The sequence below is a fragment of the Cyprinodon tularosa genome, unplaced genomic scaffold, assembly GCF_016077235.1.
Source record: "Cyprinodon tularosa strain WSP-4 unplaced genomic scaffold, ASM1607723v1 ctg113, whole genome shotgun sequence".
NCBI lineage: Eukaryota > Metazoa > Chordata > Actinopteri > Cyprinodontiformes > Cyprinodontidae > Cyprinodon > Cyprinodon tularosa.
This window is the reverse complement of record NW_024037926.1, coordinates 1,000,354-1,015,786: the sequence shown is the minus strand read 5'-3', so window position 1 is coordinate 1,015,786 and position 15,433 is coordinate 1,000,354. Positions and strand designations below refer to the sequence as shown.

The 15,433-nt window shown below is 38.7% G+C and overlaps 2 protein-coding genes across 14 annotated transcripts in view; both read left to right on the top strand.

Moving 5' to 3' along the window:
- The first annotated feature begins 651 nt into the window (after nucleotides 1-651).
- LOC119794558 lies at nucleotides 652-7,979 on the top strand. Of its 3 annotated transcripts, XR_005282228.1 has the most exons (3): nucleotides 652-927; nucleotides 1,100-7,693; nucleotides 7,866-7,970. XR_005282228.1 is itself a non-coding variant. In XM_038302160.1 (2 exons), the coding sequence occupies exon 2, from the start codon at nucleotides 1,328-1,330 to the stop codon at nucleotides 7,013-7,015; it is 5,688 nt and encodes a 1,895-aa protein (XP_038158088.1). In that variant the 5' UTR covers nucleotides 652-927; nucleotides 1,100-1,327; the 3' UTR covers nucleotides 7,016-7,979. The 3 variants fall into 3 exon arrangements, 1 of the variants encoding a protein (XP_038158088.1); XM_038302160.1 differs by having other exon boundaries at nucleotides 1,100-7,979; XR_005282231.1 differs by lacking the exon at nucleotides 652-927 and having other exon boundaries at nucleotides 992-7,693.
- A 1,335-nt stretch (nucleotides 7,980-9,314) lies between these two features.
- dnm1a (dynamin 1a) overlaps nucleotides 9,315-15,433 on the top strand; it is a 66,184-nt gene continuing 60,065 nt past the window's right edge. For all 11 annotated transcript variants that reach the window (XM_038302192.1, XM_038302209.1, XM_038302244.1 and 8 more), the window contains exon 1: nucleotides 9,315-9,475. In XM_038302192.1, coding sequence (XP_038158120.1) covers nucleotides 9,315-9,475 — 161 coding nt within the window. The remainder of the gene's footprint in view (nucleotides 9,476-15,433) is intronic.

Here is a 15,433-nt window from a genome sequence, read left to right as displayed (position 1 = left end):
GGAGTAGTTTTTAAATGGGTTTTTTTTTTACATTTCTTTGCAGCTTTGATTTTGAAACTCAAAACTCTGACTTTGTCAGATATAGGACACTGAAAGGAAAATATACACAAAATCAAACAAGTTTAAAGTCATAATTATATACCTGAATGAATGCTAACGTACATATTTGTTGCTTTGAATGTAAACTTTAATATCCAAACGTGTGGATTTTGTCTCCTAATTCTCTCATAATCAGTCTTATAAGGTGAATTTTTCCTCAGAAAACACCATTACGAGACTAGAAGTCAAACTTAGGTTTCAATCTGATAGTTTTAATTTAATTTGTAATGTGGGAAAAAAAATGAATATAATATTCAAAGTTACTGCTTAAACCATAGGTATTATTAAAGCCTTAAATAGTTGTTCCCATTTCAAAATTCTGGCTTCAAGATTTTTATCCATTACAACTTGAAACCTTTGCTTATGTTTATGATTAAGTAAGGGTTAAGTGAATTATAAAAACTAATAATGTTAATATAAAACAGTGAAATGTTTTTAACCCCTTATAGGGCACTCAGTGAAATCCTTTGAAAATCAAAATTTCAAGCCAACAGTGTTATTGAAATCCAGGACAAGACCTTATTACCTTTGTGTCATTCAATAAATATGTAAATGACCCGATTTCGAATTTAGTTACAAGACATATTACAACGTGAAGTTATTATTTATTTATTTATTTTTGCTTCCATTAATTTTGTGAATATACAATGCTTTACATATTACCTTGTTTTAAGAGACTTTATTTTGAAAGTACGTGACGTTTTTAGTTAGTGGCTACAGCGAGATACGTAGAAGAAGAGTCTGAAATTGAAACGTAGAAAAAGAAGGAAAGAACGTTAAAATATTACTTCTTATTTTAAGGACTCGCACCCTCCGAAGTGGCACAAGGTTAGTCCTTATTTGATAAGACATGTTTAATATGTGTTCATGTATTTAGAAATGCCTGTGAAGAACTTTTTTTTTGTTCGTTATTAAGTCTCTGTAGCTTATGTATAACGGGCGGATTTTACATAGTAACGGCCAGTACCGTAATACATTTTTTCTTCTGTGCTTTGCCTAGCTCTTACGTTGGTCGGTTAAAAGGATTATTGTGGACAACGATGATACACTAATAAACAATAAAACCATCAGTCAAGTGCTGACCATCATTCGGGGGAGATGCGACAGTAAGAGCTTCACCTGCACCTGCTTCAAAGAGCTGCTTACGCAATCTACGGACAGCACGGAGCACGCAGCAGTGAGTCGTAGCAGGTGTAACGGTCAAGAGAGACGGTAAGGACGAAACTACATGCAAATGGATGATGTGAAGGAAGAAATAAAAAAGCTACAAACGGAAATAGAAGAAAGTAGAGGCTTACTTCATCAAGGAGAATGCGAAGGCATATCAAGGCAGGAATTAAAGAAGTTAATTGAAAGCAAAGAAAAACGAATAGCCGAACTTAAACATGAAACGAGTGAGAAGGAGGAGGAGCTTTTTTCACCGCGACGTACACAACGTCTTCATAAACCTACTGAAAGAATGCAGGAATATCAAATGGATGAATTAACTAAAAAAGAAAAACGTTTGCTCAGCCTGTATGAACAATGGAAAATTCTAATTAGAGCTTCCAGAGAGAATTTAAAGAGAGACATATCAGAGTCTGAACTGGCCACTATGGCAGATGATGTGGAGAAAGGAATGAATGAAATAATGAAACTTTATGGAGAAATAAGAGAAAAAGTTACACCAAGCACTGAACTTAGAAGAAAAATTGATGCATGTGAGGCTGTAACAAAAGACATTGTAAAAATAGTTTTAGAGCGTCTAGCAGCAATAAGTGGAGATTTTGATGAAGAAAATGAAAGGCGCCGTCTCCACCAGCTACTAGCCCATGACTATGCTCACTCAATATATGGAACTGCCTCTCAGTCACGAGCTAGTCATTCCGACTTGATAAGCGTAGCTGCTAAAAGAGCCGAAGCAGCCGCTGAATTTGCTGCTAAGGAAGCGCAATGCAGAGTAATGCAAGAAGAAATAAAGCAAAAGGAAAAAATAAGGTTAATGGAAGAGCAGCATAAAAGGGAATTGGACATACAGAGGGCTCACTTAGAACGCCTACAAGCAGAAAGAGACAGAGATGTGGCTCGTGCCAGACTTGAGATTTATGATCGAGAAATCGAACAGGAAAGTATGTATCAGCCTATACAGCCAGACACCAGACAGCTTACTTTCCACACACATGCAGATCCTCAATCCCTTCACACAGTTAAGCCAGCACCCCTAACTGATGCCTCCTATCTGGCTCAAGCAATTCAAGAGAGCATAGCCACACACAGACTCCCAATTCCAACACCTACAGTGTTCAGTGGTGATCCAATCCACTACATTGAATGGCGAGCCTCATTCCAGTCGCTCATTGACCGAAAGAATATTTCCTCTGCTGATAAACTCTATTACTTAAAAAAATATATCAGCGGCGCAGCTCAAAAATGTCTTGAAGGCACGTTTTACAGAAGTGATGAGGAAGCATACAGAGATGCTTGGAATAAGCTTGACCAACGTTATGGGCAGCCATTCTTAATCCAACGAGCTTTTAGAGACAAGCTGTCAAAATGGCCAAAAATTCAACCTAAAGATGCTGAGGGGCTAAGGACATTTTCTGATTTTCTGAACGCATGCTTACAAGCAATGCCCCACGTGAGAAGCCTAGAAATATTAAACGACGGTGAAGAGAATCAAAAGCTGATGCTTAAAATACCAGATTGGCTGTCGGCTCGTTGGAACCGTCAAGTCACTAAGATCCTCATGGATGGTAGAGAGTTCCCTTCCTTTAAGGAGTTTGCCAACTTCCTGTCTCTGGAAGCAGAGATCGCGTGTAATCCTGTCACTTCACTTCATGCTCTCTACTCATCTAACAAAAAAAAAGGGGCAAAGGAGTTAAAGGGAAACAAAGCTAACGTTCTCAGCACACAAGTGGCTACAAATGATAATTCGTCAGTTAGCAATGTAAAGTCAAAACACCCCTGCATGTGGTGCAAAAATGACAAACATCAACTACATAAATGTCCAGACTTCATTGAACAGTCTTTAAATGATAAACGGAAATATGTGAAGGAAAAAAGGTTATGTTACGGTTGTCTCAAGCCAGGTCACAATGCCAAGGAATGCCGTTACCGTCTTACCTGTGACGTATGTAAGGGGAGACACCCCACATGTCTCCATGATGACAACTACAAGGCATGTGAAAGGCGAACTGAGCAACATTCTACGTTGAACACAGATTCTAACGCCACAGAAACTACAGAAGCCAAAGCCCTCAATGTCACTGCAGGAGGACAATCATGCAACACCTCCATGATTGTTCCTGTTTGGGTGTCTCTGGCCACCAATCCTTTAAAGGAGAAGCTCGTCTACGCATTGCTGGACACTCAAAGCGACAGCACATTCATCAACAATGAGGTGAGCAATGAGCTGCAAGCAAGTATGCAACCTGTTAAGCTAAAGCTTACCACTATGCTAGGAGAGAACATGATCGTGAAATGTGAGCGAGTAATTGGACTCAGAGTGAGAGGCTACCATTCAGGCATCCACATCGACCTTCCTCCTGCATACACAAAAGACTGTATTCCAGGCAACCGCAATCATATACCCACTCATGAAACTGCACATCGATGGCCTCACTTAAGTTCCATTGCTGACAAGGTTCCACCTCTTCTCCCCTGTGACGTTGGACTTCTGATCGGGTACAATTGTCCTAGAGCTTTAACACCTAGACAGGTATTAACAGGAAACGACAGTGAGCCGTATGCAGTTTGTACGGATTTAGGTTGGAGCATTGTGGGCAAATCAATGCCAAACTCAGATGGAGCAGAGACTAGCCTGTGTCATAAAGTCTCTGTAAAGGAACTTCCTCCAATAACACCAATGGATGTGATTAGTGCACTAGAGTCAGACTTTAAGGACATGAAAGGGGATGACAAAACAGTATCACAAGAAGACCTTGGTTTCCTGGAAAAACTGAAAGAAGGCATAAGACAAAATGAACAGGGACACTACGAAATGCCATTACCTTTCAGGCACCGACCACACTTACCTGACAATAGGAAACTCGCAGAAATCAGACTTAGTCACCTGCGAAAGAAGTTTTACAGAGATGAGAAATATAAAAGAGACTACACATTGTACATAAAAGAAAGCATAGAAAGAGGTGAGGTAGAAGAGGTGCAAACTGATGGAATCCCAGGGGAGCGATGGTACATCCCCCATCATGGCATATACCACCCAAAAAAGCCTGGCAAGCTTCGCGTTGTATTCGACTGCTCTGCGAAGTATTGTGGCACAAGCCTCAACGAACATCTTCTCCCAGGGCCCGATATGATCAATAACCTCACTGGTGTGCTCCTACGGTTCAGACAGCATCCAATTGCACTTATGTGTGACATAGAAAAAATTTTTCATCAATTCCATGTGCCTGAACAGGATCGTGACTACCTGCGGTTCCTGTGGTGGAAAGACGGAGATGCCAGCACAGAGCCTCAAGACTACCGAATGAAGGTCCATCTATTTGGCGCAGTGTCATCCCCTGGTTGCGCAAATTATGGGTTGAAGAACCTTGCTAATGAGAACAGACACTCACACCCAGTTGGGTCACAGTTTGTAGCAAGGGACTTTTATGTAGACGATGGCGTGACAAGTGCAGACACGGTTGAAAAGGCCATTCGATTGGCGCAAGAGGCAAAAGAGATATGTGGCAAAGGGGGGCTCTGTCTCCATAAATTCATATCAAATAGTGAAGCTGTTCTACAGAGTATACCCTCGTCAGAACGGGCCATGGAAACAAGGACAAAAAAATTGACTTTCTCAGACACCCAGCTAGAGCGAGCTCTTGGGATTCACTGGAGCATTGAAGATGATAGTTTTAGATTCAGCAACACTCTGGCAAACCAGCCAGGGACACGTAGAGGCATATTGGCTACAGTCGCCTCCATATACGACCCTTTAGGGTTCCTGTCGCCGTACGTCCTTACTGGAAAGAAGATTTTGCAGGAAATGTGCCAACAAGGTGTCAGCTGGGACGAACCCCTACCTGAAGCACTGAAGCCACGGTGGGAGAGTTGGCAACATGACTTTGCAAACCTAGAAAAGATCCATATAGCTCGATGTTACATACCTGTTGATTTCGGAGACGTCATAGAAAAGGAATTGCATCACTTTTCTGATGCAAGCACAAACGGATATGGACAATGCTCTTATTTAAGAGTTAAAAATAGCAAAGGAGAGATTCACTGCTCTCTGGTGATGGGGAAAGCTAGAGTTTCTCCAACAAAGTTAACAACAATACCAAGGCTTGAATTAACAGCAGCCGTAGTCTCAGTTACTGTCAGCAACTTGCTCAGAGAACAGCTTAGCTGTGCTAATACAAAGGAGTACTTCTGGACTGACTCCAAAGTAGTGTTAAGCTACATTAACAACGACTCAAGGCGTTTTCATACGTTCGTCGCCAACAGGGTCCAGAGGATCCGCAATAGCACTAGCCCCCAGCAGTGGCATTACGTGCCAACAGATAGGAATCCAGCTGATGGAGCTTTACGAGGAAGAACGGTGAATGAACTGATCAAATCAGAATGGTTTTCCGATCCCAGGTTCTTGTGGGAAAGTAACATACCTACACCAGAAGATGTGACACCAGATTTGGAGATAGGAGATCCAGAGATCCGAAAGACTCAAACACTGCAGACATCTGCGTTACTGACATCAGAACCAGTAAGCATTGCAGATCGTCTGTCAAAGTTTTCATCATGGTCCCGGGGCATCAAAGCAGTGGCCCGTCTGATTAGGAGGGCTAAGCAGATAAAGTCAAATGCGCCCTCTACAGTGAGTGAACAAAAAGGCTCAGAATGTGTCATAATTAGAGACCTGCAGAGACAAGCATATGAAAATGAAATTGAACAATTAAAGAAAGGAAAACAGTTGACAAAAGGCAACAAACTACATAACCTGGATGTCTTTATTGACACAGACGGCATTGTGAAGGTGGGAGGAAGACTTCGGCTCTCATCTCTCTCAGATTCATTTAAACATCCCATTGTCATTCCTAAAGACCACCATGTTACTAAACTAATAATAGCACACAGCCATGAAATAACCAAGCATCAAGGCAAAGGCTTCACTGCAAATGCAATCAGATCCAGTGGATATTGGATTCCAGGTATGAGCAGAGCAGTGTCTTCATTTATTCGTCAGTGTGTCATATGTCGCAGACTTAGGAGACCAGCAGAAAGCCAGCGAATGAGTGATCTGCCGGAGGAACGTATGGAGCCTTCCCCTCCTTTCACTTATTGTGGCATGGACTGTTTTGGTCCCTTCGTCACGACAGAAGGAAGAAAGCAGCAAAAACGGTATGGGCTTCTCCTCACCTGCTTTTGTTCACGAGCTATCCATTTAGAAATGCTGGAAGACATGTCCACCGATGCTTTCATTAATGGATTACGATGCTTTGTCGCAATCAGAGGTGCTGTCCGTCAGATCCAGTGTGATCAGGGCACCAATTTTGTTGGAGCCAAGAATGAGTTCAAAGCAGCCCCCCAAGAGCTTGACACCAACAGATTAAACACGTTTCTATCACAAAGGCAATGTGACTTTGTAATGAATGCGCCCCATTCTAGTCACGCAGGTGGAGTATGGGAGCGCCAGATCAAAACAGTCAGAAGTGTCCTCAACTCTACACTGGCACTTTCCTGCAACAGACTCAACGACTCTACACTTCGAACTCTGCTGTATGAAGTCATGGCTATAGTTAACAGTAGACCCCTCACCGTTGAAAATCTACTCAGTCCAGACAGTCCAGAGCCTTTGACTCCCAATCACCTCATACAAATGAAGACCAGCCCAGCACTGCCTCCACCAGGCATGTTCCCAAAAGAGGACCTGTACGGCACAAAAAGATGGAGACGCGTGCAGTATCTAGCGGAACATTTCTGGAGCCGCTGGAAATAAGAATATCTTCACAGCATTATGACAAGACAGAAATGGCATGCACCGAAAAGAAATCTGAAAGAAGGTGATGTTGTGATGGACATTGATGAACTATCACCTAGAGGTGAGTGAAGGCTTGCAAGGATCACTGAAGCTGTGAAAGGTAAAGATGGACTTGTAAGAAAGGTGAAAATCTCTGTTGGAGATAAGAGACTGAACAAAAAGGGTGAGCGCTTAGGTAAGCCCTCCACACTGGAACGTCCAGTACAGAAGTTGGTACTGTTGTTAGAAGCTCCTTAAGCTGATGTTATGTTTAAGCTGAAAATGAGCAGAAGTTACTGTTAAGATCATTTCAAATGTGAAAATTATTTGTAGTTCATTTAAGTAATGAAATAATTATAATTTTGGTGGGAGTGTAAATGACCCGATTTCGAATTTAGTTACAAGACATATTACAACGTGAAGTTATTATTTATTTATTTATTTATTTTTGCTTCCATTAATTTTGTGAATATACAATGCTTTACATATTACCTTGTTTTAAGAGACTTTATTTTGAAAGTACGTGACGTTTTTAGTTAGTGGCTACAGCGAGATACGTAGAAGAAGAGTCTGAAATTGAAACGTAGAAAAAGAAGGAAAGAACGTTAAAATATTACTTCTTATTTTAAGGACTCGCACCCTCCGAAGTGGCACAAGGTTAGTCCTTATTTGATAAGACATGTTTAATATGTGTTCATGTATTTAGAAATGCTTGTGAAGAACTTTTTTTTTGTTCGTTATTAAGTCTCTGTAGCTTATGTATAACGGGCGGATTTTACATAGTAACGGCCAGTACCGTAATACATTTTTTCTTCTGTGCTTTGCCTAGCTCTTACGTTGGTCGGTTAAAAGGATTATTGTGGACAACGATGATACACTAATAAACAATAAAACCATCAGTCAAGTGCTGACCATCATTCGGGGGAGATGCGACAAAATATTTGATGGCAAAATTTGTAACAACAAACGGCAATTTGCGAAATTAAGAAAAATAACAAAATTGCTTCTATAAGAAATTCATTAAAAACACCCTGAGAGTGAAAGAAACACATGTTTTATTTGGTCCAACATAACCTCAGAGGCATTAATGCTGATACTGGTAGTAACATTTTTTAGTTTATAAACCTAAATATAATTGTTAACTAGGCTTATTAACTTTTTACACTGGAAAAAAATCAAAATCTAGTCATTTTTTCTTAAAACAAGTATATTTGTTCTTGAATTGAGGAGATAAAAGAGACGTTTTGCATTGTCTTATTTCAAGTGCATATTATGGTATTTTAATCAAACCATTTCAGAAAGAAAATGAAAATACGCCACCAAGTGGTCAATTGAATGTACTCCAGGGCAGAGGGATAGCCAGAATTTTTTTTATAAGGGTGGCCAGGCCATAACCAATGTACACTGAGGGGTGGCTGAAAATAGATAGGCACCAAAACCTCACTGTCAATCTACCCTGTTCCAACAGGAAAATTAACGAGCAAAACATCCATATTTTCAAAATAAAGACAAACTACACTTTCCCACAGCCTTTGCTAACAAATAGATGAATATATTCAAACATCCGTGCTTTCTGGATAAAAGGTATAGTTGATAAAATTCTTTCAGGTTTGAGTTTGGGGCGAACATCATTTCCATTGTCATTACTTACCTACTTCTATCAATAATCATTCTGCATAAAATTGATATTTACAAGTACTAAAATATCGTTTTTATTAAAATAGTTATTTATCTGTTTCACTGAAGACTCAGATGACTTGTAGAGACACATGATTTTCTCTTTACCCCATAAAACACAAAATCTATTTCTGCTTGAATTCTGTACTTATCCTTTTTAATGTTAATATATTGAGGTGCATAATTAACCACTGTGTCTTTGTTGTCAAGTAATTGTTAATACATGAAAAATTTAAATATTTTGAATATTCCACTTGAGATTATTACTGCTGCCATCTGTATTAGAGAGAAATAAATGGTAAGGGTGGCCTGTGATTGACTAAGGGTGGCCATGCCCCCCTCGGCCCCCCATCTAGCTCCGCCCCTGCCTCAGGGATGGATAGAGATCCTCCTCCTCCTCCGCCCCCTGCGGTGATTGTTGAGGATTGTTGTGGACAGAGTCCTGTCTCTTTGGTTATCTGACACCGATGCAGGCCTGCAGATGAGGGAGCAAACAGAGAAGTAAAGCGTGACAGAATCAAAATAAAATCATAAAGCTCATTCTGAACAGCAGGGTCCCTGCGCTGACAAAGAGGTTAGACCCTCCTCTAGCACCGCAAAGATGGGGAACAGAGGGATGGAGGATCTGATTCCTCTGGTAAACCGCATGCAGGATGCCTTCTCTGCCATCGGCCAGAACGCGAACCTGGATCTGCCGCAGATCGCGGTTGTCGGCGGCCAGAGCGCCGGGAAGAGCTCGGTTCTGGAGAACTTCGTCGGGAAGTAAGTAGCTTTATCTGATGGTGCGGGGGATGGAGGTGCATTCGGCCCGCTTTGCATCTATGTTATTATAAAGCAGGTTCAAAGTCTTTCCAAAGGACACATTAAGAACCGAGCGCTCCAAAGTGGCGCACGATTATCCGGGTTATTTCTGTTTATTCGCACTTTCTGTCACCGACAAACGCTCCGGCAAGCCGATTATTTAGTGGGGCCTACATAAATCCCCGGTGAAGTTTATCTGTTTACTCTCGCATGATGCATTCAAGGACCAGAATTCCCCGTTAGATAACTATCGTAAAAATGGCATAGACCCATAATCTATTGCCTCCATATAGAAGATTCTTAGGGAATCAAAGTCATTTTAGGTCATTTTCTGTGCCGCGCGCACAGTTTCTGCCTGGTTATGTTGCTTTCATGACAAGCCTTCATTTTGGTTTCCCCTCCAGCCTATTTAATTCGGAACCATCTGCAGAAATAATGCTGCCAGACCTTGTTCTGGTTGTTTTTCTGTCTGTCAGAGATGTTATTTTTACTGAAAGACATGAAATAAAGCAAAGTGTTGCAAATCTGATCTTCTTTGCTGCAGTGGACAGTGACCTTGCAGTGTGGGGAAACTGAGTCCACCTGAGCTTTGAGCCCTTTTAGCTCAGCTCAAACCATCTGTCTACCAGTATCTATAATGTTGTGTGTAAAGCTTACTACACACAAAGCTGTATGGGTGCAAAAAAGCCTTGTTTTTAAAGAGAAATGCTTGTTTTTTTTGGGGGGGGGGGATGTTTAGTGGATGATTCAGCATTCACCATTATTTGTCTAAGTGAAAAAACTGAGGTCATATTGGAAATGCATCATATTCACTGATTCCTCTGGGTTCATAGATATGTCGAGCTGATCTATAGATCCAGAGGTAATTCTATACAAGTTTCCACCATAGTTCAGGTAGCTGATTCATAGCTGATCTCCATCCTTACTGAGAGCAGGTTGTGTTTTCTGTTTACATGTCTTTTATAATCAGGAAATCATAGCCACCACATGAAATAAACTTCAGAAAAGGAAAAAAAGGTCGCTGAATTGAATTAAACTGGATCAAATCCATATCTTAGTTTAAAATGACTGTTTGAATGTAAAATTTGGTAACCCATTAGATCATCCCCACCTTCATGCTGTTCATAATCTTTTTGTCCAGTTCCTCAGAGCCATCCATTTTAGAGCCCATGTCTGATATTTTAGTGAGCAAAGAAGGGAAGATGTGAACATTTTGATGGTTTATGGCTTAATGTGTCTAAAGTTTTGAATTTGTTCTGAATAAATACTCTTGGTTTGGTTTTTGGCAATTTCTGAAAATCATTTTTTTTTCTTATCGTTGTATTGAGTATTTTTTTTTAAATTTTCTTAAACATCTGATCACATTTTCCTAATTTATCAGACGTTGTGTGAGTGTTTTGTGATTAATGTAGTTGCAGTTTAGATATCTATCCCCATCTTAATTTGCATTAACAACATGAATACTTTTTATTGCACTTTTTAGACTGATTTAATAACACTTTGTTTCCTCAAGCGGTTCAAGCTCTCTTCACCCTCATTTTGGAAAATGCTACGCTGCATTCACAGGGCTGTTGTCATAGTAACAGCTTCCAGCAGATAACGTATCTTTACCACAGAGACTGGGGTTATCAAGCGAGCTAAAAAGCTCTTACAAAAAGATGGTATTTGTTTGCTGGACCAGCGTTTTTTTATCAGTGTAAAACAGCAACAGTTGTTTTTTAAATTGCTCTAAATTCAGCTACAAGAATCCTGCTCTACCTATTCATCTCCAAACCCAAATGTTTTGTGCCTTTATTTGGTTACATCAACAGAACTCTTTATGTCCATATTGTAGAGACATCAAACAACAGAGTTCAAAGGCTGTTTTCCTTCTATCTGTCACTAAGATAATTTGATGTAATGCTTTGTTAAATACTTAATTCTTTTATAGCAAAGTCATTGTGTATCCACTGACCCTTTTTAAACAGATATGCAACACTGGAAAAAGTGGAAGTGGATAAATCGACACAGTTTAGTGATATTCTGTTAAAGATTTGTGTTTTAAGATCAGTTGGTTTTACCTCCAGCTGTCATTTAAGAAACTGATCCATTAAAATTGGTTGAAATTAGTTTAATTAAGTTCAATTTAAAGAGTCACTTTATGTCAGAGATTGATGTGGATACTGCTGTTCATCAAGCAGAATCTGTTTCTGTTATCTTTTGCTTTGTTTGACCTTCACTGTGTTACCAGTGGCCTTCTGATGTCTCTTGAGCTTTGGCTGTCTAGTTTGATGTCTGTCATCACATTTTGATCTTTGCTTCCCAGGTCAGCTGCATCAAACCATTTCTCAGTGGTTTAATAGATCACTTAGACAAGTTTAATTGTCATTTTGTATAAATCCTGTATATACAAAAAAAAAAATTGTTTTGTAAAGCTTTCACACAGTGCATGAGCAGCAGCTTAGCAGAAAAATGAACATTTCCATTCCATAAAGTGCAGCAGTGATCAACTTTAAACAGTGTGTGAGAAAAAATATGGTCCAAAAAAGGAATTGATATGGAAATTCAGAGCATTTCAAGATAAATGTACATGGTGCAATCTAGTTCTCTATGGTAAATGTGGGATTTATATTTTGTAAGGACCCTCAGTTGAATAAACACCCTGCTGCAATTTTTAAATAGTTCTACCCTTGTTTTGTAAGTTTAGCTATAATGTATATAAAGTTGCCCTTGTAGATGGAATAACATTTAAGGAAGTTATAAGATAATCTCTGACCTCTGAGAGAGGAAAATATTTAATTGGCATAAATTTGACATCGTCACTATCCTTAGTTTTCTAATATATATTTAAATTATATGCATATATATAACATATACCAATATAATATATGCAGCTATATATATATATATATATATATATATATATATATATATATATATATATATATATATATATATACACTGTGTATATATATTTCCATCAAACTAATAGTACATGTTAGAATGCAAATAGCACAGTTTTCTATTATTTTCGAGATAAGTAAAACAACTGTCTTCCATTCAAGGTTGTCACCCAGATAGTATTTTAAACTCACAGGGGTCCAATTATCTCAGCCAAAGCAGGTCTCTTGTGGCGAAGGCCTACAGGTGCACCTGTGCAACAATTAGGGCCTTGAGTTGGAAGTCAGTTTGTTTAGCTTAAAAAGCTGTTCTTTATCCTAAAGTTTGAAAAAAAATCTGAAAAAAAAAATGAAATTGGAATTGAGTTAGGAAAATTAAAACCTGTAATCATGCAAATGCGTTAACTCAGCTTTACATAAATAAAACAGTGTTTTGTTTAATAGCATGATATATTTGCCTCTCTGTCCTAAAATGAATCAAATTATATCTAAAAAAAATGTTTCCCCGACCAAATCATTACTTTAATATACTGCTTGCCTCAAATAAAACTCCTTAAGTAGTGGAAGGGATTTTCAGCACCACGGACAGCTCTGTCTCTAATTCAGTTAAAGCAGCACAGATTTCCTAAAACTAAGCAGAAACTGTTTATCATTTGTACTTATTTTTTGTTTCCTCACTTAACTCCTGCTGTTGTGTTACAGAAACAGGAATGTTAACAGGGACACAATTATTTGGAATAAAAAAGGTATCAGAAAAATATGCTCATTTAGAAGTTGAATTAAACTAAATCTAAATTAAACTGTATTCAGAATAAAAGGAGTGGTTTAGGCTTAATCTAAACAGTGCCACTTTTACCAGTCATTAGGATCATTTAATTTGATTCAGAGAAACTGACCCTTACTCTGTGTGTGGTGTAAGCAGCAGCAGCCTTGGGCAGCACAGAATTTTGAGGGAATAATATTCATTCTTAACTCAGGCAGTCTGGACCAACACTCCCTTATATCTGTTGTGTTTTTTTTTTCTCCTTCTTTTTTTTTTTTGTTTTATAAGCAGGCAGAACAATAGGACAGAAGTACAACACTTCTGTGGTTATTTTAAGGAAATATTAACACCTTGCTTCTTCCCTGAATAAAGCCTGATGCCAGTAAATGAAATTTATGATGGGATTATTTGATTTGGAGCCCATGTAAAGGGTGTATTCAGATCGCCATTGTTTTTTTAATTATAACACATCTTTATCCAATCAAGGCTTTCTGTGCATGCTAACAGAAAAAAAGTTGCTATTCTCTACACTAATAAAGCAAAACAAAACATAAAAAAGCAAAACATCTAATTTTCCTTTATTGCAAAATACTTTCCTGTGATGCAGTCAAAACCAAGGAGGATGGTGTTACAGCATTTTACACGGCTTATCCAACCTGCTGACTTGCACAACTTAAAACCGTGTTGTATCCTCCTGATATCTGCTCCAAGCTACCATCGCCTTTACCCTCCTCACAGTAAGCTGATGATATAAAGATGGTGTCATGTGTTGCATAAGACTGAGGCACAGACCTGGAAGAGAGGGGCAGGACAGTGAACTGCAGCTGTATGAAACACATTACTGTGAATAATATGGAGAGGAGGGAAATATAGAACATGGTAGACATAGTGTATGACCTTTGTCTAAAAAGTAAATGATTAGATATTTAATATTACAGTATACATTTTTTTCTGGGCACTAGTGGCTCGTTTATTTGACAGTAGGCTGACAGGAAAGGTGGTATGAAAGACGGGAAGTGACATGCGTCCAAGAACACAGATCTGATCCGAATCCAGGTCGAAGCCTCTGTACATGGGTCGTGCATGTTAACCACTGCACCACCGAAGCCACCTTATCATCTGTTATCCAAGGATTGTCTATAAACCAGTTAAATGTTTTATTACTGAATCGTTACACTGGAAAGTCAGAATAAAAAACTAAATCACTTACAAGAAACCCTGTATATCAGGTACTAATATAAGGAGGCATTTTGTATATTTATGTGAAATAGCTCTTAAAATATTATAAATCATGCCAACATGAAGCAAACATATTTACTCTTCTCTTTGCAATGTAATTAAAACAGATACTTGCATACTATGTTAAAACATGTTGCCCTCTGTCTAACAGAGAATCATACTTAACTATTTATGTTGTTAGGCAGTCTACGATTGTCAAAACATTTTTATTAGCTGAATCCCAGAATAATGTTAGACTTAGTGATTTTTTTTTTTTTTTTACATTTTCTCTGTACTTTTTGGAATATCCTATTAACTGCATGCCTCAGGTTGAGCATTTTATGTATATTAACTGCATGCCTCAGGTTGAGCATTTTATGTATATTGTCTCCTTCCTGCAGAATATTTCAGGACTATACTCTTCTACATGATTCCATCTATTTTGACGAATGTTCCAGTCTATCCTGCACCACAATAACCTCCACAGCATGATGCCGTCACCTCTGTACTTCCTAATGATGAGATGGTAGTGCCAGGCTCAAACTTTCATCTTATTCCTCCAAATGCAATGCAGACATAATGGTCAAATACTTGAATTTAATTTAATCATAGTTTTTGTGTTAAAAATTTGCAATATGTGTTAATTCAGTACATACTCATCCTTTATTCTGTTTTTATTTTGCTTTGGGATGTTCTAATGTTGTTTTTACTTGCACATGTTGCTTATAACTGCAGTTCTCATCCTGTCTTCTTGGGTGATTTCTCTCGACTTTGCTGAGGGTTATTTGCAAAACACTTGTTAATTTAACAACATTTAAATTAGAGTTGCATATGATATTTATTGACAGCCATCATAGTTCTATCAGTGTATGCAATGCAACATTCAGAAAAAGATTCTGTGAAATATTACAGATTCTGCTTGATAATACTACTTTTTCTTAAATTGTGCCACCATGATTATAACTCATTCTGTCCTGTTTTCAGGTTGAAATAGATCATAGCTCAAATCTTCTGTTGAAATTAACATCTGCAGTCTGTTGGGGGAGAGTCAGTGAATTC